Source organism: Mytilus californianus, unplaced genomic scaffold, assembly GCF_021869535.1.
Source record: "Mytilus californianus isolate M0D057914Y unplaced genomic scaffold, xbMytCali1.0.p SCAF_1, whole genome shotgun sequence".
In the NCBI taxonomy this organism is placed as follows: domain Eukaryota; kingdom Metazoa; phylum Mollusca; class Bivalvia; order Mytilida; family Mytilidae; genus Mytilus; species Mytilus californianus.
The window spans coordinates 119153371-119176465 of NW_026262581.1; the positions used below are offsets into that span (position 1 = coordinate 119153371).

A 23095-nucleotide genomic window follows, 5' to 3' on the forward strand; every position below is an offset into this window, starting at 1 on the left:
TAATAATGGGGGAAAATAATGTTTACCCTTTAATGTCTTTTGATTAAACAAATAATTTGTGTATTCATTTTTAACGTTTCGTATTATTTTATATAAAAAAAAATATTTTAAAGTGAAAATGACTGGTCAGTACAAACACAAAAGTTCTCTTAAATTTCTGTCACTCTCCCATTTCCCCATTTTAAACTTGGAACAATCTGTACAGTTTCGGATAAATTAAAGTGAAACTGGAGTTTGATTGTTCATTGATGTTTTATCATAGTTATATAAAATATTTCTCAAATGCAAAATGGTAGTTCATAATTAAAAAACATTTATAAGTATATTTGTTTTATCAAAATAAAGGGGAAGTGACGTTATGATTCCACGTTTAGCAGGCAAAATGGCGACGAAAATGACACTTCTTCTTGCCGGCGTAAGACTTCCATTAAATTTACTCCAGGAAAAATTCCCTGCACACATACCATCTTCATATCAATATCATCATCATTTTGAGGCTTTGTGTCAATGATTTATTGCAGTTGTGTGCACTTATGGACGCCAGATCCTATCCCTGTTTGAAAAAAAACAACATGATCCGGTTTCTAAGTTACAAATTTTTATATAGTTGTAATACCACCATTGTTTTTCCCCTATTAGTCTTTGTTGAATTTGCACTTTTCAAAAAATTGTGCAGAATTTATCTTTGTTTCAAATAAAGAAATACTTGGCATGAGTAAGGTTTTATCCTGTCCAGTATTACATACAAAAATTATTTCACATAACTTTTCATTGCATATAAGATAATAACCATCACTGGAAGTTAGCAATCAAATTTTCACCCCTTTTATTCCTGTGTACAAGCTTTAGTAACCATGTAACCTCAAGTTTCCAAAATATTTATAGAAACACCAAATAAAAAAACAATGGTACTTTGAAACACCCAAGATATATGTTTATGACTACGAAATTTTACTGGAATGAAATGTATCGTTGATGACTGCAAGTTGTTGTGCTTGTAAGTTCGTGACATTTGTGGATTTCCACTTGATTCGTGATGTCATGCATACGTATTTATCATCAGCAACGTGCTACTTCAAAAATTTAACAGGATATTACATTACATGTTCATTAATATCGGCTTTAAAAAGAGAAGTTGTGTATGTTCTTGCATATTATTTGTTTAAACATCTATTTCCACTATTACTGTTTTATTCCTCTCCTAGAAATTTGTTGAATTCTTGGGAAAATCCTTTCAGCAATATTATTGACATCTCAATAATAAGTCATCATCTGTTTTTTAGGTTATGTGGGGCTCATTTTCCTTTTTTTAAGGCCAAGAGTATTATTTTTTAAATTCTGTATGTGAGCGGATTTTTGTCGAGCCGTTTCGACTTTAGTCGAAAAAGCGAGACATAGCGATCCTACATTCCGTCGTTGTCGGCGGCGTCCACAAATATTCACGCTGTGGTTAAAGTTTTTGAAATTTTAATAACTTTCTTAAACTATCCTGGATTTCTACCAAACTTGGACAGAAGCTTGTTTATGATCATAAGATAGTATCCAGAAGTAAATTTTGTAAAAATGAAATTCCCATTTTTTCTGTATTTTACTTATAAATGGACTTAATTTTTCTGCCGGTAAATATCACATTCACTCTGTGGTTAAAAGTTTTTAAAATTTTAATAACTTTCTTATACTATTTTGGATTTGTACCAAACTTGGACAGAAGCTTGTTTATGATCAAATGCTAGTATCTAGAAGGAAATTTTGTTTTATTCCAGTTAACATTACATTCAGTCTGCAGTTAAAGTTTGTAAACATTTATTAGATTCATAAACTATCCTGGAATTTTACCAAACTTGGACAGAAGCTTCTTACAATCAAAAGATAGTATCAAGAGGAATATTTTTATTGATTTACTTCCTCATTTTTGTTGAGCCTGCGATTAACAGAAAAAGTAGGCGAGACACTGGGTTCCGCGGAACCCTTACAAATTTTTTAAGATCAGAAAGTAATTTGATGTATATTGATAAAACAAAACATGCCGATTGTTGGCTATTTAAAGTGATTTAATCCTGTGCCATTGAATGTATATTGAATGAAAAAATAGTTTGATGCATTAATGATATTGTGACATCGTTACAGTTATCTTAAACGTGTTTAAAGTGTTTTATTCTGGATTCTCCAATTGACCATTGAAAGTCACGTGTAAAAATTAGAATAATTGTTGTCCATGTTGTAGGGAGAATAAAAAAGTTAGTTTGTCCCAATTTCTCTTTTTATCGAGATATTCATTTGTAATTTGATCTCTAATTTATTCTGTAATGTTCAAATACATAAATCAAGATGCCTGACCTATGTATTGTTGCACATGCGCAAAAGCCACCGTCCAAGACAAAGGTCACGAACTTACAAGCATGTCTACTTATTTTACGGAATTGGGTCACAATACGAAACATAGACAGATTGACGATGTTTCTGAAGCTAGTCATCAATGAAGTGTATCAGACTGTTTGCAAATAAGTAAAGAATATTTACATTTACAGTGGATAATATTTGCTCCAAGGTTGTGATTTTTTTCATCTGTTTCGAGTTAGGGTAACGAACTTCCAATAATTGAGGATAGGATTAATTTCCTACAACTGTCAAATTCAAGGGAATTTTTTTTTCAACCCTTTTTCATATGCAACCGGATGTGACATACTATGATTTGGTGGTATTACACCTAAAGATCCAGATTGAGCTGTTCTCCTTCGTAACTCTCCCGTGTTTTTTTACATGGTGGAGGTGAAAATAAACTCTCATTTTGAAAGCTTTTTGTCGAGCCTTCGACTTTTGTCGAAAAAGCGAGACATAGCGATCCTACATTCCGTCGGCGGCGTCCACAAATATTCACTCTGTGGTTAAAGTTTTTGAAATTTTAATAACTTTCTTAAACTATCCTGGATTTCTACCAAACTTGGACAGAAGCTTGTTTATGATCATAAGATTATATTCAAAAGTAAATTTTGTAAAAAAAAAATTCCATTTTTTCCGTATTTTACTTATAAATGGACTTAGTTTTTCTGCCAGGAAACATTACATTCACTCTGTGGTTAAAGTTTTTGAAATTTTAATAACTTTCTTAAACTATCCTGGATTTCTACCAAACTTGGAAAAAGCTTGTTTATGATCATAAGATAGTATCCAGAAGTAAATTTTGTAAAAAAAAAATTCCATTTTTTCCGTATTTTACTTATAAATGGACTTAGTTTTTCTGCCAGTTAACATTACATTCACTCTGTGGTTAAAGTTTTTAAAATTTTAACAACTTTCTTAAACTATCCTGGATTTGTACCACACTTGGCCAGAAGCTTGTTTATGATCAAAAGCTAGTATCTAGAAGGAAATTTTGATAAAATTTTGTTCCATTTTGTTCCATATTTTACTTATAAATGGACTTAGTTTTTCTTCCAGTTAACTTTACATACAGTCTGCAGTTAAAGTTTTAAAAACATTTATTAGATTCAAAAACCATCCTGGATTTTTACCAAACTTGGACAGAAGCTACTTACAATCAAAATATAGTATAGAGAGGAATATTTTTATTAATTTTTTTCCTCATTTTTGTTGAGCCTGCGATTAACAGCAAAAGTAGGCGAGACACTGGGTTCCGCGGAACCCTTACGAATTTTTTGGAGTATGGGTCAAAGTTGGCAGTTGCTAAATTCAATTATTGAATTAAAAAACGAATTATGATTGTAAAATATTGTTTTAAGAAATATTTAGCTAAGTTTTAAATTTGCTGTAAACATGTTAATTGCACACAAATGCTTATTTTGTTGGAATGCCCTACTGTCTTCAGTTTTTAGCTCAAACACAACACTATGACAATCGTCTATTTACAAATTATTTATTCTGTTTCTACACACTTTAACAAAGTTGTTTCCCTTTGTCAGACAATTGTAGTTTTATTCTATACCAGACAAAATTGATGACTCCTGCCTATGCAAGCATAATAAGTTGAAAGTGATAGATAGGTGTTTTAACCAATTTTTTAATGAAGGCTTACTGAGGCCAACAAAAAAGATAGGTATGATTCCAGTCACTTGTCCCACTCGTATTTATAGAATTGACCTAACTTTTATCTGAAAAAAAAGTAGTTCAATAAAAAATCTATAACTTTTGTTGTGATTAAAAAGTTCTTCCTCTAGCATGTCCCAAATCATCTGGGTCTAACAAGTGCTATTTGTAAAAGTGTCTTTTTTTTTGCGACCATAAATGACAAGAAACAAATGCCCAGCTTATACATTTCAACTAGTGTGCTCACAGAGTCACAACTCAGTTGATAAAATGCAACCACAAACTGATATTAAACGTTCATGACAGATTCACACTCAAAAGATTTGAACAACTGATCAAAGCAGTTCATGATGAGATAGATGAAAAAGAAATCCTGACCCACCCACTCTATTTTTTAGGGGCATGCAACAGGAAAAACCTGTTTTATTTTACTGATACATTTATATCATATATTGGCATGATACAGGTTATGTTCTTCTCATATATTTTATGATGGTATGATACTAAACCCCTAATGGGAGGGATTGTACTTGATTTTCATATGATAAAGACATAATCTTTCAATCAGTTTAATTGAGGTCTGGAGCTGGCATGTCAGTAACTGCTAGTAGTCCTTTGTTAATTTATGTATCATTGTCATTTTGCTTAGTTTCTTTTGTTACCTATTCTGACATCGGACTTGGACTTCTTTTAAATTGAGTTTTACTGTGCGTATCGCTGTGTGTTTCATTATTCTTCATTGGCTAGAGGTATAGGGGGAGAGTTGAGATCAAGGCTTCCAAAACGGTCATATATTCCGGACATTTGTATAATGTCCGGTAAAAGTCCGGCTGGGCAAAGCATGAAACGGTCATCTACTTTTTAGTTTTAAAGGCTTTCTTAAGAGACGGTCATTTTAACATAATTCGCGATCTTTTTGACCCAACCTTTTGCCTTTAACAGCCACACATTTCCGGTCATAAAAGTGACATGATCACTAAGTACTATCAAAACAACCCCTACTTTAATACCTTCTCATTTTAATCAAGGCTAATTAGTTGTCGAACAGCTGAAATTTACCTGTTCAGGTGACAGGTAAACTATTTTGAACCGGACATTGATCGGTCTATTCAAAGTTATTTTCTTACATTTCAGCGGTTTGCATCTAATTAATTTAGTCAAAAAGATTTATATTATCAGAAATACGTTTACAAATATGATTTGATGAAAAAATTAAAAAGGTGAAAATGAAAAATCGTCATAACCACGTTTGTTTGAACCAGAGACATGTCTCTGTTTGAACTAGTACACGTGTGCGCAGGTGTGAAATTTAATTATGCATCCTAATTTCTTCAAAAAATGCTTAAATTGTCATTGATACCTTTATGTCACGTTTATTTCGAATATTTTCTTGAATAAATAACGTAGAAAGAGCTACGTACACTCATTCATGCTTTGCAAACGTACACGGAATTTACGTATCCGTCTCTGGTCCATGTTTTACCATTGTCAAGATAACATCCGGTATAAGATTTTAACGAATGTAAAGTTTTTGGCAACGTTATTTTGCACAAATAAAGAGTCTAAGGCAGATATAAGTACGCTGATGTTGCACACTTCAAATGATGCACTGCCAATTTAACAGTTTACGTCAGAACTTCGAATTTGAATCAAAGAAAGTTTAATATGGTTTTTTTTTTAATGTCAATCATTGGGATGGCCAACTCAGCAACTGAATACCATAATTGCCTTTTGTTTATTTAGTCTTAAGGGATTAAAATCGGGATAATATATAAAATGTCCGGCTGGCTAAAAATAATTTTGGAAGCCCTGGTTGAGATCTCACAAAACATGTTTAACCCCGCCGCATTTTTGCGCCTGTCCCAAGTCAGGAGCCTCTGGCCTTTGTTAGTCTTGTATGTTTTTTAATTTTAGTTCATTTATATGTTTTGGAGTTTAGTATGATGTCCATTTTCACTGAACTAGTACACATTTTTATTTAGGGGCCAGCTGAGGACCACCTCTGGGTGCAGGATTTTCCTGCTGCGTTTAAGACCCATTGGTGGCCTTCGGCTGTTATCTGCTCTTTGGCCGGGTTGTTGTCTCTTTGACATATTCCCCATTTCCATTCTCAATTTTATCTAAAGTGTTTAGCTTAATTAAAGATTAAATGTACTTGAGAGATTTGAAAAACCTAAAGTTTGCACAATTTATGCTCAGATAAATTTGATCATATCTGCTAGCTCTTCATTGTTAATGAAAATTTTATAGGTTACTCCTAAAGGAAACAACTAAAACAATTCGATCTCTAAGTTATGGGTCAATTACATAATTGACCATGTTGACAGACTATTGAGTATTCAAAATGAATTTGTTAAAAAAAAGACATTCATTCTATCACCTACATTTGTATACATTGATTTTGTGGTGTGTTTTACTTATCCTTACTAACCATTTAAATCAGTTGTATTATGATAATAGGATGGACAGGTTTCTTTGACTTCATTGCTCGTAAAATGGATGAACATTTTCTCAGGTAAATAAGATGACAAATGTCAAGGATGCCTTACCCTGTTAAATTATTTTGTCTTAATTTCAGGTTGTTATTATGGCTACCCACTGTGATGGATTCTATGTACCAGGAGTAGCTCCTGTAGAATTTAACAGAGAAGAGGTGGTAGAAGTTAGGGTAAGACATTCTTTATAGTATATATTAAGGTTCTAAAACCATTCTGTTGCTTTATCTTGTGGAAAACAGTATTTCAGTGGATAAACCAAAATTTCATTAATTGAACAAGGGAAAGTAAAGAATTGTAATATATCACCTCAGGATGTCGTTTTACCAGTTTCTTAATATTATTTCACAATATGTGGTAAAAAATTTATCACCTCTACTACAATATTAAAAATCATTAAAAAGTTTTGAAAAAAATCCTTGATATATAAACACAATAGAATTTTATGGTGAAATGATTGACATTTCAAGTGGTTTGTAATGACTTCAAAATGACTGTCACAATTCCTTCATTTTCTAAGCTTCCATCATTGTCCATTCAATATTAAGTTATGAATAACAGTCCTACCCCTTACAAAGTATGTCTGTCTGTCCATGTGTATTGTATGCACATTTTTTATAACATGCCAAATGATTATTGATGACACTACAAAATTGTAAAATAATACTACCCAGGAATGTGCATAGTCATGATAGTGGAATATATTCTTGGTCCTACATGTTAAAGGAGAGATATTCAAACTAACTTAATTACTTCAAAATTTTAATATGTGGTAATAGTATTGCTGGGTGAAGCTTTTTTTTTCACGATAATGGTATTAATTCTAATTTGTAGGCTGTCAAAATGACCAGTGTAAAAACACAGCTGCCATTTGACTACTATTCATCACCATTCTGTGAACCTCTAGGTGGAAAAGACTATAAAGCAGAAAATCTTGGTAAAAATTATATACATAAGTTGCTGTATAATTCTGTGAAGGCCAAATAAAAATATATGTGTGGTTCCAGTAACATCCTGGAAAAAAAATAAGATTAGTAGGTCAGCATTTTTTTTTTTTTAGATTGTCAAAATCCAGGGAAAAAAATTGTGTGTTCACCGAGTCCGATTCCCATAATAAACGCCCCCTACTGGAAGTCCGTCATTTTCTTTATGTTTGGTTGTAACATAAACAGACATGTTACGTTTTTAGTTAATTTTGTTGCATTCTGTTAAGAATTTGTTGCAATTTTAGCAGAAGTGGATACTTCTAATTGAAATTCAGATGACAGAAGTCTGTGAATTTAATTATTGAAACTCACATTCCACAAATGGGATCGTTCAAAATTTATTTTTCAGAAATGGAAAGAGAGTTCTAGGGTCAGTTGGGTAACTGGAACCACACATATATTTTTATTTGGCCTGAGGCCAAAATAAATAAATGGTGTGTTTCCGGTTTCCCGACCCTACCTCCGTTTCCGACGCCGACCCTAAACATTTTATTGACAAAAATAAAAATTCAAAATCCAGATTTTTCAGTCTGTCCAGTTCCGATTATTCGTTTAGAATACTATAGATCTTCAAAGCGTTTGATAATAACGACCAATATTGATAAGTAAAGCGTTTCAAGGACCAAGATTTTAAATAAACAAGCATGGCTTTTCGGCTACCGTGTAGCGTATTAGCTGTCAAATATGCGAAATGTGATCACATGGACGCAAAATATAATGACATCGATCCGGATAATTACGATATGATGAATCTTTTTGAAGAACATCAAGCGGACCTATAGATGAAAAAATAGGAAGTTGACGCACTTTGCTCAACTTCTTTGAACAGGTACAAGCGAGATTATTTAAATTTTTGTATATATAATGTAGTGTATTCAGTATATATACATATATTAACTAAATCTCGTCTTGTACCTGTGCTTCTTTGGACCAAAAGTCAGAATCGTTTCAGGTTGGACAGACTGTATCTGTCGGTAAATTGACTAACAATTTTATAGTAAAATGAGTTCAAATTTACTGCTAAAATCAATCCAGCTTTTGTTGTAAAACATGCTCTTACGAATGTTGTACAGAATTGTGCCCAGGACGCAACATAAACGGCTGTTAATGCTTTTTAGTTTATGATGGCAAGGGGACAGACAATGTGGAACGAGAAAGATGAAACTTGAGAAGCTTTCCCCAGTAGGCAGACATGGTGTATGATTCATATTCATTTATAAATGACTCTGCCCCAGCACCATGTCTACTTTTATTCTTTTTTATTTCTCTGGCTGGTCCCATAACAATTTATACAAGAAAAGGGAAAAAATCCTGTCATATTTACATCTTCAATTTATTTGACCAGTAGATTAATGAGGTACCTTCATGACGAATGGTCACAAAATAGAAGTTCCTTCATAATAGAAGTTTCAAATGGAAAAAGTGTTTTGGAATATTATTTCCACTGGAATAAATATTACAGTATATGTTCCTAACGGAATGAATGGTATAGAATATTTGTTCCAACAGGAACAGATATTATGACATTGGTTATAACAAAGTTTCCAGTGGAACTTCTGTTAGGCAGAACAATTATATGTAGACAGAATAACGCTTAAAAATCTTGCCAAACGACGTTAACGGTAATTTTTGGTGCATGACATTAAAATGTACACTTTTTTTAGCATGTTTAGACGGTAAAAAAATCAACTGATTTTGACGAATCACGTAAATTTTTTTCCAAAAATAACGGTAACGATAATTATTTGAGACCTCTGACCAAGGATTTGTATAGTATACAAATCCTTGCTCTGAAGAATCACGATATGGATATTTTGATGAATTAAGGTAAAATTTTAACCAATTTGATGCTAACGGTAGCGGAAAATGACCGTTTGACGCCTGACGGTAAAGGGCATTACTACCCTCATTAATAAGACAAAGATTTCACATTCTCACTCTTCTCAGAACCTGGAATTTTAATATTGTCAGAACCACCCAATCTTCAATCAACATCATATTCTGTCAAACATCAAAACACATCTGTATATTAAATAAAGAGGGTGCAAGGGCAGAGTATTAACCCTCAAAAAATCATAATTATCTGCTGCTTAGCATCGGTTCAGTGTTTTCAAGGGGTACTAATCTGCTTCCACATGTATACCCTGTGTGACATTTACATTTTTAGGTTCAACGAGGCCCAACATAATAACATACCATGCCAGATTTTTCACTGCCATTTTTGGTTTAAGATAATTAATCATGAAGAACATACACTTTTCTTTTTACGACCAATGAAATGCACAAAATTTTCATTAAGGTTTATTTTCATATTTCTCATTTTCTGACGCAGAACTAAAACAGAAAATTTAAAAAAGCTGTTGATTTAATTACTATTCTAAATATCAGAGAAGCCCGCACATCAAACTATTTGATTTGGAACTTTTTTCTGCTGTCGACCCATCAATAAAAAAAAAATAAAATGTTTTCATAAAATAAAATGTTTTACCTACCTACCCTACCTATTTTTTTTGGAGGTGAAATAGGAAACACACTATTAATTTATTTTGGCCTGATGAAAAATTTACATGCTAGCAATCTGTATGTCAAATAATGGTAATGACAAAAGGTGAAATTGTCATCTCAGACTGATATACTATAGTTACTTAATAACATTTAAGTATGCTCTTATGTAATATATTTTGAGTAGCATCAAAATCTTTGTGATGTTTTATATGGGGTAATTATTTAAAAAGAAGAAGTGTAGTTGTCAAACACTATGCAACAGTAAGCAGAAATAATATATTTGACTAGTTGACATATATATAACCTATTGATGTCCAATTTTGACAGAGCTTTAAAATATTGTATACATACTTGAAGTTGATATTATCAGGCAAGTTGCTTTTTTATGTTGTTATATTTTATATGTGGCAAAATCAGAAAATAGATAAATTTGATACAGTTGACAGGGTTCACCACAGAATGAAAATCAAGGGTGGGGGAGAAAGTTCATCAAATCAGAGATTTTGTGTTGCGTTGTCGAATCGATTCCTTGTGCATGAATAATTAATTATATGCCTTACATGTATTTGTCATATATATAGCTAATTTGGAAAGGGGGTCTCACACAGATTTTGTAGTTGGTCCTATTAGTGGTCACCACACTTGTAGGAATATATTAAACAGGGAGAGTAAACACCTGATGTGGCTTCCCAGATTGCAGGAATATTCTGACAAATTTTATCTAAATTGTCTTATGGAAAACCACATGGTAAAAAGGTCTAAAAAGATAAAGAAATTAATAATAAAAATAAATATTCAGTCACAGAATTTCAGTCATTTCAACCAAATTAAGCCTACCTAGCAGTTTATAAAATCATATGTGTTATGTAGAATTTTATTAAATTAACTCCCCTCTTTTCCAATACAAATGTGTAAAGAATTACATATCCAGTTTTACTCTTTTCTTACTTTAAATAAGTTTTAAGATAAGTAAAAATAACCAGACATTGTTTGTCTGTTATTTAGGTATTCCCCAGTATTTTCCCCGCCAAAAGAGATCATGTGACATTGTTGTCAACAAAAGGACCATGTGGTCAGGGAATCCATTTGTTTTCTGGATTACTGCTTTTATAAATCTAGTTAGGATATAAACATTCCATTTAAGGTGTAGTCAAACATATGCATTTATAAAATAACGGTAGTTTACAAACAAGTTTTACTTTTCAAATTGAAGAAACTGGGTCATAATCGTTCATTGGTTGTTACCTTGTTCAATCACGCGAGACCATGTAAATAATATAATCAGCTGTCAGTGTACATCCCTTGAGGCAATTAACAATAATTCGACTTCTTAATTGCCACTGACATGATAATTGGATTAGTGATATCTGAAATTTAACTTCAATCTATTGAATTTTCAAGTGTGGCGGACAATAAAATAAGCGTGGCGCTGGGAATTTTAACGTGGTGCTAGAAATTTTAGCGTGGTGCACCGCCATCCTTAAATAGGTTGTGGTGATCCCTGGTTGAATCATTATAATGTGATGGATACCAATTTTTGTTGATTTCATGGGTATAGGTAAATTACTTATTTAAATGTTCAACTGAAATACCAATTTTCTAAAGGCCTGTATGCAAACTTTAGCCTAACCCCAAAGTATATGATACATTGATCAGCTTAGGAAATCACTGTTTATATAAACACAAGTCTTGAAAGGCAAAATCATAGAGTAAATTATTAAGTGATCTCTTATAAGGGTTTTCCTGTCTTCTAATTGAAAAAATGCATCATGTAATACCTTTTCATATCTTCTAATTTTAGGAGAAGTTCTTAGAGGTGACAGAATTGTAAACACTCCCTACCAAGTAAGTATGGCTTCTAAGAGTTTTTCTTCACAGTAAACATGATAGAAAGCAAACAATATACCCGACAGATGTACAGAAACCCGACAGATGTACAGAAAAACTTTGTGTTGATTTGTATTGATGAGAAGAAATATTTTTACAAAAAATCTCACTACAATTTACAAAATTATATTTAATAAGAAAATTTAGAGATAAAATTTTACCTTTATCAGTTAAACAGCTTACAGTATCTATAAATAAGGAGATTTGGTATGATTGTCAATGAGAAAACTATCCACCAGAGACCAAATTACAAAGATGTAAGCAACTATCTGTCACCAAACAGGCTTCAACAATGAGCAAAGCCAGAACTGTATAGTAGCTATGAAAGGCCCTGTCAAAACAAAATTTGAAACAATTCAAAAGGGACAACCAACGGCCTGATTTATGCTTATGAAAATAAATATAAAACAAATACTGCAAGACAGCAACTATTGACAACCTTTGAATTACAGGCTCCTTACTTGGACCTGTTTAACATGTTAGTGAGGGCTCAACCCATGGCCTTACTGGTGATAGATCATAGTGGTATAAAAGCACAACTGGGAACAAAATGTAAAATCTCTTGGAAAGGGGTTTAAACCAATTCATAGTAGACATAAAAGTCATTTGTATTGATAAAAATACGACTGGTAATGAAATGGATGACAAAATGACCACACTATATTATCCATTGTTTATTAAGAAGCTTATATGTTCAAACTACTGTTTATATTAATAATATTTTTATTAATGAAATCATTTTTATATATCATTAAATAATACTGTAGTAATTAAGTAGTACACATTATATTTATAGTATTACCCTGTGTTTACACTACATTTATATTTAGTCTCATCAGTTCTACACCAAATATCATAATAAATAGGATACTCTAATTTGAACTATTTACATTGTGTGCTTTGATTGTTTAAGGGCACTGTTATATTAATATGTTTTGTAGATCCAGATGGCTACACCAAAAGGATGTTCTGTTCTCTGCGATCAGAAGACCTTCTCTGAAAAACAATCAAAAGAAATGGCAGAGAGAATTAAACATTCTTACTTTGTTCATTTGTAAGTAATAAACCAACAGTGTATACCTGTTTTGTTAAATGTCTCCTTATGTTGACAAAAAACTGAATATTGTATCAAATAAAAAAAAAGGGGAAATAAAATAGTTACTTGGACAAAATGTTTGTTCTGCCATTCTTATAAAAATGATTCCTTTTTTAAGCTGTATTAAATCAATACATAAAATAAAAACTTATCGAATACATTCAGTCTAATGTTTCATGTAACAGGTTAAAAATAATATGCATGATCGTCAGTCATAGAAGGAATTTATTATTGCTTTTGATAATATTTAGTCATCTCTGTGTCTTCATTGTAAAAATTCTTCATAAACTAAAAGAGGAAATACCCATTTTGCTTTCAAAATCATTACAGTGCACTAAATGGCAACATAATACACAAAATTCCAGTCAGAATGAATAACAACATCAGTGTATATTGCTATACATATTTTATTTTTTGAAGTCTGTAGCATGATACATATTGAAGTATCTGTATATTTTAGGATAGTAGACAATCTCCCTTGTGCTACAAAGTTTGAATTAATGGAGACTGGACAAATACAGTATGAACATGGGTATAGACTGGGATTTGAAAAAGATAATGTGGTATGTGTTATGTATTAAAAAGGTCTTCTTTATTAATATGTCAAAGAAAGGTTGAGATAAACCAAAGACTTTAAATTGATATTTGTTGCTTCTCTGTCAAGTAGGCAGGATTGAGAATTAAAAGAAAAGACTGGTCAGTTCTAAGATAAAATAATTTGTCCAGTTAGGTGAAATGTTTTCTTGTTTATTATTACCTTATGAGCTAGTATGATAAAAATCAAACGGCTTTTCTAGCTGACTGATGTGCCACATTAGTTAAGCAGAGAAAGAAAACTTGGCTTACGTTAGCATATCCTAGTTTCTCAGTGTTTTTTTTTATACCTCTGATAACTTAAATACTTCTGAACTGAAATTTCAATGTCTTTGGAAATTTTTCGGCCAAATTCAAGAGTATTAAGCGTGCACTTACAGTTTTGACCAAATAATTTCATTTTGAAAATGTGCATATATAATATACACATGATTAATTCTCATAAGTCTCTAAGTTATATCTCTAACTGCTGTCACAGTCAATTAGTAGTTGATTTACTTGTGACATTCATTAGATATTGAAGCATTCAATAATTTACATTTATACAGTTGTAAAATTGACAGATACTAAAACTTCTAAAATTCTATTACGTATTACTTGAAGATGGTATTGTAAAGATTTAAGTGTTAAAATTGTTGGGCTGAAAAGTGAAAATGACCACATGTGTTATTTTCCATTTAAATGCATGTGATAATGATGACAGTGCAGTCTTGACTGTAATACAATGGAGTAATGTTTCACAGAGTTTAAGTATCTATCTATTTTATCACTGTATACATACATGGTAAGATTTGTTTTATTTGTTAATTTGTTTTAATTAAGAATGATTGAACTTTGTGTCTGTTGTGATGAGTCACCACAGATCTATGATGATTGCATACTTAGACAGAACACTTCTGAATCACTTAGTCTTAACTGATGTTGTCTATGTTTTCTATTGAAGTTAATGTTAATGAATGTTTTATATTATAATTGCAGGCTTATATAAACAATCATTTGAAGTTTGTGTTGAAGTACCACTCAGATGACCAGTAAGTATTCCCATGTTACTTCTGTAACTAGTGATAGGGTTATAGTTCAGTTGTGTAATTTATCCATTATAAAAATGTTTAAATTGAAAAATGACAGTATTTAGTTCATTTATTAACTGGCAACAAATAAGTGAATGTCAGAATGTATCCCTGTCATTTGGAGGTTTGAATATGGGAATATCTTGCTTGGAAATATCTAATTAGTCAGCCAACCTGTAAATTAAAACCTTTATGTTAGTTATAATGTGGATATAAGGGTTTAAGGTCCTATTTTTCCAATGTCTAATTTCTTTTATTTTTGTCAACAGTGACTGGATTTACAGTGAAACACATAAAAACCTGTATACATGATATATCTATTTAATGGAATAGTCCTTACATATTAGATAATAAATATCCCATTGGGATAATGATAAGGGTATTATTGTGAAATTGTGTTGTAGGATTGACAAGACCATCTTATGTTATTCCTCACACATGTTTTGGCAGGCATATCAATGAAAGAAGATGTGGGGTATTTGTCCTACAGACAGCAACCCAATGACTAAAAAACCAACCGATAAATAGATGTCAAAATATGGTCTTTAGCAAAGAAAAGTGTCTATACAATATGTCAGGCTCTAAAATCACACAGTCTTATTATCAACCTATTTCCTTTTAATCTCAATCAGTGGTTTTATGAAGTACATATATTGAAAATACATACAGGAAAAACACTTCATCATTTTACGTGTGCAATAATGGTAAAATAGATAACAAAAACAGAGGTATAAGCAATACAATAATAAAGAATTCTTACAGTTAATAAATATAAGTACAAAGTGCATAACCTGATGATATGAAATTGTACCATCCCTCATTCTGATCAGCGGCTGTACTTTTCATCCAGTAATATTATAAACAGTACAGGTGGTGAAATTTCTTTGACAATTGAAAAAGAAATACTTGCCTCTTACATGGAGATTTATTGTTGCAGGCTGTGTTCATGAATGGGATATTTTTAGATTATTCTGTAAAGAGAGTAATTTAATGTACAAGTTCCTGCCAAGTGCCAAGTCAGATTTAGCTGTTTATATTAAAAGATATTCAAAATAAGGCCTGTAATAAAAAATAATTTTGAGATATTTTCTGATAGTTATTCAAAATAATGAACTATTTTTAAGAGTCAAGCAGGGAACTCCTGGTACAGAATTTCTTGTTATTATGTTTGTGTTGAATGAAGTTAACATTCTGTTTTATTTCCAGGTTGACATACAGAGTTGTAGGATTTGAAATTGAAGCAAAAAGGTGAGAGTTCATTGTTATTCTGTTATGACACTTACCTGTAAACTTAATTATTTGTTGTGTCCATCACTGTAGAAATTAAATTTAATTGTACATGTCCCAACTGGCAGGTGTCATCTGACCTTGACCTCATTTTCATGGTTCAGTGGTCAAGTTAAGTTGTTGAGTTTTGGTCTTTTTTTCTATTACTATATGCAATAGGTCAACTATATTTGGTGTATGGAAATATTTTATGATGTACATGTCAGTCTCTCAGGTTTTATTTGACCTTGACCTCATTATCACGGTTCATTGCTCAGTGTTAAGTTTTTGTGTTTTGGTCTGTTTTTCTTAAACTATAAGTAATAGGTCAACGATATTTGTTGTATGGAAGGATTGTAAGCTGTACATGTCTGCCTGGCATGGTTCATCTGACCTTGAACTCATTTTCATGGTTCATTGATCAATGTTTAGTTTTCTTGGTTAAGTCTGTTTCTTAGAAACTATAAGCAATAGGTCAACTATATTTAGTGTATTGAATGATTGTAGGGTGTACATGTATTTTTCGTTTGGTTTTTATGACCTTGACCTCATTTTCTTGGATCATGTTAAGTTTATGTGATAGTTGTAGTAAAGCTTTATATTTAGGACTATCAACATAATATCAATGGTTAGTAAAGAAGACGAGACATTTCAGCGTGTGCACTCTTGTTGAAATTTTAATAACTTTCTTAAATTATCCTGGATTTCTACCAAACTTGGACAGAAGCTTGTTTATGATCATAAGATAGTATCCAGCAGTAAATTTTGTTAAAAAAAATCCTGTTTACCCATATTTTACTTATAAATGGACTTAATTTTTCTGCCAGTTAACATTACACTCACTCTGTGGTTAAAGTTTTTGAAATTTTAATAACTTTCTAAAACTATCCTGGATTTGTACCAAACTTGGACAGAAGCTTGTTTATGATCATAAGATAGTATCCAGCAGTAAATTTTGTAAAAAAAAATCCTGTTTATCCGTATTTTACTTATAAATGGACTTAGTTTTTCTGCCAGTTAACATTACATTCACTCTGTGGTTAAAGTTTTTAAACTTTTAATTACTTTCTTTAACTATCCTGGATTTGTACCAAACTTGGACAGAAGCTTGTTTATGATCAAAACCTAGTATCTAGATGAAAATTTTGTAAAAATTTATTTCTTGTTTTTCTGTATATTACTTATAAATGGACTTAGTTTTTCTTCCAGTTAATATTACATAGTCTGCAGTTAAAGTTTTTAAAACATTTATTTGATTCATAAACCCTCCTGGATTTTTGCCAAATTTGGTTAGAAGCTACTTACAATCAAAAGATAGTATCTAGAGGAAAATTTTTAATAATTTGTTCCCCATTTTAGTTGAGCCTGCGACTAACAGCAAAAGTATGTGAGACAATGGGTTCCGCGGAACCCTTACAAATTTTTATACGACCGCAAAAATTAAAAATTTTTTGGTCGTATATTGGTATGACGTTGGCGTCGTCGTCGTCGTCGTCGTCGTCGTCGTCTGGCGTCGTCCGGCGTCGTCCGAAGACACATTGGTTTTCGCACTCTAACTTTAGTTTAAGTGAATGGATCTCCATGAAATTTTACCATAAGGTTCAATACCACGAAAGGAAGGTTGGGATTGATTTTGGGGGTTATGGTACCAACAGTTAAGGAATTAGGGGCCAAAAAGGGGCCAAAAATAAGCATTTTTGTAACTTCCAGACAATAACTTGTGTGTAAGTGTATGGATCTCTCTGACATTGTACCACAAGGTTCCATATTACAAAGGAAAGGCTGTAATTGATTTTGGGGGTAATTGCCTCAAAATTTTAGGAATTAGGGGCCAAAAAAGGGGCAAAAAACAAGCATTTTTCTAGTTTCATGACAATAACTTGTGTGTAAGTGTTTGGATATTTCTGAAATTGTACTACAAGGTTCCATATCACAAAGGGAAAGCTGGAATTGAGTTTGGGGGTAATTGCCCGAAACGTTTAGGAATTGGGGGCCAAAAAGGGGCCAAAAATAAGCATTTTTCTAGTTTCCAGACAATAACTTGTGTTCAAGTGTATGGATCTCTCTGAAATTGTACTGCAAGGTACCATACCGCACAAAGGGAAGGCTGGGATTGAGTTTGGGGGTGATGAATCATAAGGGGGTTCAAAAAATTTGGGGGGGGGATTTTTTTTTTTTCTTTTTTTTTCTTTTTTTCCTTTTTTTTTTCTTTTAAAATTTTCCATTTTAAGTTGGTTATTTCTGATTAATATTTAAAAGCAAATAATAATGATATGGTAGGAGATACACACCAAACAGGATGTGTAAATTATTATCTAATAAGTATTGTGCAATAGCAAGAAATTTTCAATTGCACAGTATTGCACAATAGCAAGAAATCTTCAATTGCACAGTATTGCGCAATAGCAAGAAATCTTCAATTGCACAGTATTGCGCAATAGCAAGAAATATCCAATAGCACAATATTGCACAATAGCAAGAAATTGGATTTTGGGCCCCGTTTTTAAATTGGTCCACATTGAGGTCCAAAGGGTCCAAAATTAAACTTTGTTTGATTTCATCAAAAATTGAATTATTGGGGTTCTTTGATATGCTGAATCTAACCGTGTATTTAGATTCTAAATTTTTGGTTCCGTTTTCAAATTGGTCTACATTAAGGTCCAAAGGGTCCAAAATTAAACTTAGTTTGATTTTAACAAAAATTGAATTTTTAGGGTTCTTTGATATGCTGAATCTAAACATGTATTTAGATTTTTGATTATGGGCCCAGTTTTCAAGTTGGTCCAAATCGGGGTCCAAAATTAAACTTTGTTTGATTTCAACAAAAATTGAATATATGGGGTTCTTTGATATGCTGAATCTAACCATGTATTTAGATTTTTGATTTTTGGGCCCCGTTATCAACTTTGTCCACATTGAGGTCAAAAGGGTCCAAAATTTAACTTTGTTTGATTTCATCAAAAATTGAATTATTGGGGTTCTTTGATATGCCGAATCTAACCGTGTATTTAGATTCTTAATTTTTGGTTCCGTTTTCAAATTGGTCTACATTAAGGTCCAAAGGGTCCAAAATTAAACTTAGTTTGATTTTAACAAAAATTGAATTTTTAGGGTTCTTTGATATGCTGAATCTAAACATGTATTTAGATTTTTGATTATGGGCCCAGTTTTCAAGTTGGTCCAAATCGGGGTCCAAAATTAAACTTTGTTTGATTTCATCAAAAATTGAATTCTTGGGGTTCTTTGATATGCTGAATCTAACCATGTATTTAGATTTTGGATATTGGACCATAATAGGTGAATGTCCAATTTAAAATTTTTAAGTTCTTAGACCACATTCATTCTGTGTCAGAAACCTATGCTGTGTCAAATATTTAATCACAATCCAAATTCAGAGCTGTATCAAGCTTGAATGTTGTGTCCATACTTGCCCCAACTGTTCAGGGTTCGACCTCTGCGGTCGTATCAAGCTGCGCCCTGCGGAGCATTTTATTTGATTAATTGTGACGTCCTTTAATTTTAACTTTGAACTTGAATTTCCTAATTTTCTACTTAACTTCTTTTCCTACAGTGTGGGTAGCAAAAACTATGATAAAGAAGCAGATGGTAAATGTAAAATTAAAGATGCAGCTCCACAACCAATCAATGAGAAAGGTAAATATGACGGAGTGTTCTGTAATAGGTTATCACATCGGCTCAGTAATATACAGGATATATAGTCACCACAACCAATCAATGAGAAAGGTAAATATGACGGAATGTTCTGTAATAGGTTATCACATCGGCTCAGTAATATACAGGATATATAGTCACCACAACCAATCAATGAGAAAGGTAAATACGACAGAGTGTTCTGTAATAGGTTATCACATCGACTCAGTAATATACAGGATATATAGTCACCACAACCAATCAATGAGAAAGATAAATACGACAGAGTGTTCTGTAATAGGTTATCACATCGACTCAGTAATATACAGGATATATATAGTATGGTCACCTAAATAATACCAGCTCAGCAATATACAGGATATATAGTATGGACACCTAAATAATACCGACTCAGTAATATACAGGATATATAGTATGGTCACCTAAATAATACCGACTCAGCAATATACAGGATATATAGTATGGTCACCTAAATAATACTGGCTCAGTAATATACAGGATATATAGTATGGTCACCTAAATAATACCGGCTCAGCAATATACAGGATATATAGTATGGACACCTAAATAATTCCGGCTCAGTAATATACAGGATATATAATATGGTCACCTAAATAATACCGACTCAGTAATATACAGGATATATAGTATGGTCACCTAAATAATACCGACTCAGCACTATACAGGATATATAGTATGGACACCTAAATAATAACGACTCAGTAATATACAGGATATATAGTATGGTCACCTAAATAATACTGACTCAGCAATATACAGGATATATAGTATGGTCACCTAAATAATACCGACTCAGCAATATACAGGATATATAGTATGGTCACCTAAATAATACCGACTCAGTAATATACAGGATATATAGTATGGTCACCTAAATAATACCGACTCAGTAATATACAGGATATATAGTATGGACACCTAAATAATACCGACTCAGCAATATACAGGATATATAGTATGGTCACCTAAATAATGCTGGCTCAGTGATATACAGGATATATAGTATGGTCACCTAAATAATACTGGCTCAGTAATATACAGGATATATAGTATGGACACCTAGATAATGAGTAGAAATCTTATTATAAATATTATTAAAAATAGAATAATGCAAGAGCAGTTTATGGAATTTTATTTAAATTGGTCAAGATATGGATTCTGTAACATTTTAACTTTTAAAATGATGCAAGTAACATGAAAAAAGCATTCAGAAAGTATTGAAATTTTAAAACTAAAAATTGACATAAAACAAAAGTTAATCATAATTGAAGATAAATGTACTTTTTAAAACTGATCTGATGTTATCCATTGCAGGTCCAACTGAGATTTTGTTTACCTATGAAGTTGAATGGCACCAAAGTGATATTCGTTGGGCTTCTAGATGGGATATCTACCTAACAATGAGTGATGTACAGATTCATTGGTTCTCTATCATCAATTCTGTTGTTGTTGTCATATTTCTGTCAGGTAAACAAACCCTATTCATATCTCAAATAAAAAAATCGGTTTATGAAACAATTATTACATTGTGAACTATTTTGTCATATAGAAGGAAAAAAAAAACAGCATATGGTGTATTATGTCATAGCAAAATCAAAAGAACAAACACTGCTATTGCTGTTCATCTCAAATCTCAAAGGACCAACATGGAGAAAAAGATCACACCTCTTTCCAATTTGAAATGGTCCATGATATCATTTGAGCAGAAACCTTTACAATATAATGATCACCCTACATCTGTGCATTGAAGAAAACTTATACTGGAAAAAATAAACAAATAACAAATCTATAATGTGCGAACAAAATTAATAAATACTGTCATAAAATGTCTTACAATCTCATTGTAAAATACTGAAATAATACCTACATTTAGGTAACCACAGGGAATAATGTGAAGACTGGGGGAAAAGGCGGCTCATTTGAAGAATATATTACTCATATCTATCAAGATATCTTTTAAACTCCTTGTAAAAATTGTTTGTTACAAGGTTAGACTATGAATATATATTTATTCGAATTGCAGGTATTTTGACTATGATCATGGTGAGAACATTGAGAAAGGATATTGCAAAATACAACAGAGAAGATGATTTGGTAAGTTTTGCAAAGATATAATACTTATTAAATGTAAATTTACCATATGCTTACATGGATTTTTCTAGCATTCCACAGGGTCCAGTATTCGGACCCATTCCCAATGGCAAATACCCTACATTTTTCCCAATTTTGGGAGCAAAATTCCCAAACGATCTCAAAATTTATTTTCATCTTTATTATTCATGACAGCAATGTTCATTTTGTTCAACCGCTAGCTTTATGCCGAAAATCGCCAACAAGTAATGTGTAAATCCGAGTAAAATCGTATATGACTGACAAAAACAACATTGAAAAACAATGGATGCCATAAACCGGAAATGAAGACAATTACAATACCGGGTCAATTCCGGGGACGGATAAGGGTAATTCCGGGTTTGCCGATCAAATACAATAAAAAATAATAATTCCAGGCAGGTGACAAAATACATGTTGATGATGAAATATAAACACTAGAATTGAAAACCAAAAGATATATGGGAAAACAAGGAAAAGCAGGAAATAATTTATACAGAAACTCAAAATTACTTTTAGTTCATAAATTTTCATGTCAAAATCCAATAAAATGTGACAATAATTTTCCAAATCATTAATAAATGTTGATATAACATGTAGATGTTTTTATAGTGTAAACATATAACTACAATTCCAAGAGGTAATTTCTTCTCAATTTTGAAGGGCCAGTAAAATTCTGGAAGTTTCTTACTTTATTTTCACAATAAAAGATAACTTTTAATGAACTAACACACTTAAACTCAAATCTGGTATATTCGCTGTTTTCCCAATTTCATTGAAAAGCGCATGAAAAAATTCCCAAAACTGGCCAGGGTCCTTTTTCCCAAAATACACAGAAAAAACCCTGGCTTACTGTAAGGTTATCCCTGGGTATTGTTACTCCTTGAAAAAGAGTTAATTTAATTTCATCTGAAGAAAGTAGTGGAATTAAAGTCATTGAAAAGTATTTTTGAATAAATAAAAAATTTCTGAAAGATTTTCCTCTCATGAGTTGATACATGTTGTGACAATTTATTGACAGTCTTGATTGCAGAAGTTGGGACTTAATTTTTATGGACAATTTCATTCTCAATTCTCAATTCTTTATTTTTATGCCCCTGACACTATTTGGCCGTGGCATTTTGTGTTACCCATGTTGTAATACTGGAATCTCACAGCTGTCCAGCATTTTATTAATAGGCCTACAGATATTGATCTGATTTTTGGTACCTTAGTGTATAATGATGACATACAGATCGAGTTTGTGTTTTCTTCTGGTTGACTTACTTTTGGCAAAATTATGGCATGTGGACTTAATTCATGAAAATTATATGTGTCTGGACTTTTTTGTAATGTCCAGATCTGGAGCTG

At 32.0% G+C, this 23095-nt stretch overlaps 1 protein-coding gene across 1 annotated transcript in view; it reads left to right on the forward strand.

Moving 5' to 3' along the window:
* Positions 1 to 367: 367 nt before the first annotated feature.
* The window catches only part of LOC127732325 (transmembrane 9 superfamily member 4-like), a 36386-nt gene continuing 13658 nt past the window's right edge, over positions 368 to 23095 (forward strand). The window contains exons 1-11 of the mRNA XM_052241383.1: positions 368 to 415; positions 6623 to 6712; positions 7374 to 7476; positions 11832 to 11875; positions 12859 to 12971; positions 13474 to 13576; positions 14586 to 14638; positions 15884 to 15925; positions 19515 to 19597; positions 20951 to 21103; positions 21660 to 21730. Coding sequence (XP_052097343.1) covers positions 383 to 415; positions 6623 to 6712; positions 7374 to 7476; positions 11832 to 11875; positions 12859 to 12971; positions 13474 to 13576; positions 14586 to 14638; positions 15884 to 15925; positions 19515 to 19597; positions 20951 to 21103; positions 21660 to 21730 — 888 coding nt within the window. The 5' untranslated portion in view covers positions 368 to 382. The remainder of the gene's footprint in view (positions 416 to 6622; positions 6713 to 7373; positions 7477 to 11831; positions 11876 to 12858; positions 12972 to 13473; positions 13577 to 14585; positions 14639 to 15883; positions 15926 to 19514; positions 19598 to 20950; positions 21104 to 21659; positions 21731 to 23095) is intronic.